The sequence below is a fragment of the Amia ocellicauda genome, chromosome 14 (genome assembly GCF_036373705.1).
Source record: "Amia ocellicauda isolate fAmiCal2 chromosome 14, fAmiCal2.hap1, whole genome shotgun sequence".
Taxonomy (NCBI): Eukaryota; Metazoa; Chordata; class Actinopteri; order Amiiformes; family Amiidae; genus Amia; species Amia ocellicauda.
Genome location: NC_089863.1, coordinates 642,501 through 645,041, shown reverse-complemented (window position 1 = coordinate 645,041; position 2,541 = coordinate 642,501). Strand labels below are relative to the sequence as shown.

The 2,541-nt window shown below is 59.1% G+C and overlaps 1 protein-coding gene across 1 annotated transcript in view; it reads left to right on the top strand.

Moving 5' to 3' along the window:
- The first annotated feature begins 202 nt into the window (after positions 1 to 202).
- Positions 203 to 2,541, top strand: part of LOC136768196 (cysteinyl leukotriene receptor 1) — a 3,025-nt gene continuing 686 nt past the window's right edge. The window contains exons 1-2 of the mRNA XM_066722272.1: positions 203 to 459; positions 1,217 to 2,541. The exon at positions 1,217 to 2,541 is cut by the window's right edge and continues 686 nt beyond it. Coding sequence (XP_066578369.1) covers positions 453 to 459; positions 1,217 to 2,415 — 1,206 coding nt within the window. The 5' untranslated portion in view covers positions 203 to 452 and the 3' untranslated portion in view covers positions 2,416 to 2,541. The remainder of the gene's footprint in view (positions 460 to 1,216) is intronic.

Below are 2,541 nucleotides of genomic sequence, written 5' to 3'. Positions count from 1 at the left end.
GCAGGAGAGAGAGAGAGGGGGAGGAGGAGAGAAATGTAAATTGTGATAAGAGTCTGATCAGCGAGTGAAAACAAGCTTCTGACTAAATTCCTCGGAATGAAACAGAGATGCCTTTGACACTCACCGACACACCCACACTCCCCTGAACATCCCACAGAGGCAGAGGGAGGGAGGAGGGAAGAAAAGCAGGAGAGCGAGAGAGGGAGGGTGCTAGTGTGCATGCCAGAGCACATAGGGAAACACAGAAGGGACAGAGACACTGATAGTGGACGTACAAAGAGACACAGAGAGAGAGAGACAGACTGAGAGCGAGACAGACTGAGTGAGAGGCAAACAGAGACAGCGAGTGGACAGGCAGCCGGGCAGAGACAGCGGGCAGACAGGGCTCGTGTGTTGTGTAGTCGGTCTTCCCCTCGCTTCTGTCCCACGCCATGCAGCCGGACCTCTGAGACATGAGCGGTAAGCACCTCTCTCCCATATCTCAGCCCCTGTGAGTTTATTACGACTGTGAATGTTGTTACTTGGCTATTTTTATGATGGGTGAGGCTGCAATGTGTCACACACACACATTGAACAGTTTGACGCTGGTGTCAGTGCAGTCAGTGCACAGCCGAGTGAGAGGCAGGAATGCACTGCAGAGACAACATTGCAAGCAAGCGGAAATAAACACTGAGGAGAAGTGTGTTTGTGTGTGACACGCATGAACACTGCAGATCACTCAGATCACTGTTCTCTGGCACTGAGGCTCATTTCCCTGCAGCCTTAGGATTTACATATTGGCGCTCTGAGGGAAACACCGAAACAGTCACTGAGCCACTGGGCCACTAAGTGATTGCACGTATTGGAATTTCATGGAAATGTTACAGTGTATCACGGTCTTTAAACACTAACACTGCTGTGTTATAGGTAAATTGTCACACAGTGTCCCACTGTGACGCACTCGTTCACACAGCGTCCCACTGCGACGCACTCGGTCACACAGCGTCCCACTGCGATGATCACTGTTACACTGCGGTGTGGGGAGGTCACTTTGTCAGCAGATCATTGTGCAGTTGAGTCACAATTTAGAGTTGCAGAATTCCCAGAGGGTTTCAGGGGCCACTGTCCCCCAGGATTGTGAGATATTGTGATGTGTGTAGTTTGTATGGGTGCAATGTACTGACTCTCCTCCTTCTCTCTCTCTTTTGCTCCTCCATCCCCCTCTTCCCCCCCTCAGCTCCCTGGCTCTCTGTGTACCCCTCTCCTAACTCCTCTTTCCTCTCCTCCTCCTCCTCCTCTCCCTCTCCGAGCACGAACTCCTCCTCCCCGGATGTGAATGGCAGCTGTGGCAACGACGAGGGCTTCAAGTTCCTGGCCTACAGCGTGACGTACTGCGCCGTGTTCCCGGTGGCGCTGCTGTCCAACGGGCTGGCGCTGTTCGTGCTGCTGCGTGGCCCCCCGTCCCCCAACGCCGTGCTGATGACCAACCTAGCGCTGTCGGACACCGGCTTCTCGCTCACGCTGCCGCTGCGCCTGGCCTATTACCTGGGCGGCGGCCACTGGGCCTTCCCTGACTGGCTGTGCCGCGCCTGTGTCTTCGCCTTCTACCTGAACCTGTACACCAGCGTGCTGTTCCTCACCGGCCTCAGCGTGCTGCGCTACCTGGCCGTGCTGTACCCCATGCAGCCTTTTCGTTGGCTGACGGTGGGCCGGACGCGCGCTGCCTGCCTGGGTGCCTGGGCGTTCGTGGCGCTGTCCTCCTCGCCCTTCCTGCTGTCTGGCTCATTCTCCGAGGGCGGTCGGACGCGGTGCTTCGAGCCGAAGGGCCAGCCCTCCTGGCGGCGCATCCTGGGCCTCAACTACTTCGGCCTGACCTTCGGCTTCCTGCTGCCCTTCCTCACCATCCTGGGCTGCTACGGGCGCGTGGTGCGGCGGCTGCAGGGGCGTGGCACAGTGCAGGGGGTGCGGCGCAGCCTGCGGGGGGCGGCGCGGCGGCGGCGTGCAGTGCAGCTCATCTCCGTCATCATGGCCACCTTCCTGCTGTGCTTCATGCCGTACCACCTGATCCGCACGGCCCACCTGCACCTGCGTGTGCGTGAGCGAATGGACTGTGCCGCCACGGCCACGATGCAGAGGGCACTGGTGGTCACGCTGTGCCTGGCTGCCGCCAACAGCTGCCTCGACCCGCTGCTCTACTACTTCGCCGGGGAGTCGTTCCGTGCCGCCGTGCGCTCCGCCTCCAGGCGCCGGCGCTCCAGCTCCTCCCTGCTGTCCAACCACAACCACAACCGCAGCCTGACGCCACGCCGCCCCCCCGCCACGCCGGCTCCACCATGCCCCTGGCACTGCCCGCTGCAACGCTTCTGGCCATGGAGCTGCTACCCCAAACACCCTGACACCCCCAGGCCTGATGCCAGAGTGGACTGTCCTCCATGAACAAGAGAACAGCAGGATGAACAGAGAGACACGCTGGCAGAGGGACAGGCAGACAGAAGGACAGACAGACTGACAGAGATCCAAAGACATATAGACAGACAGATGGAGGGACAGACAGACTGACAG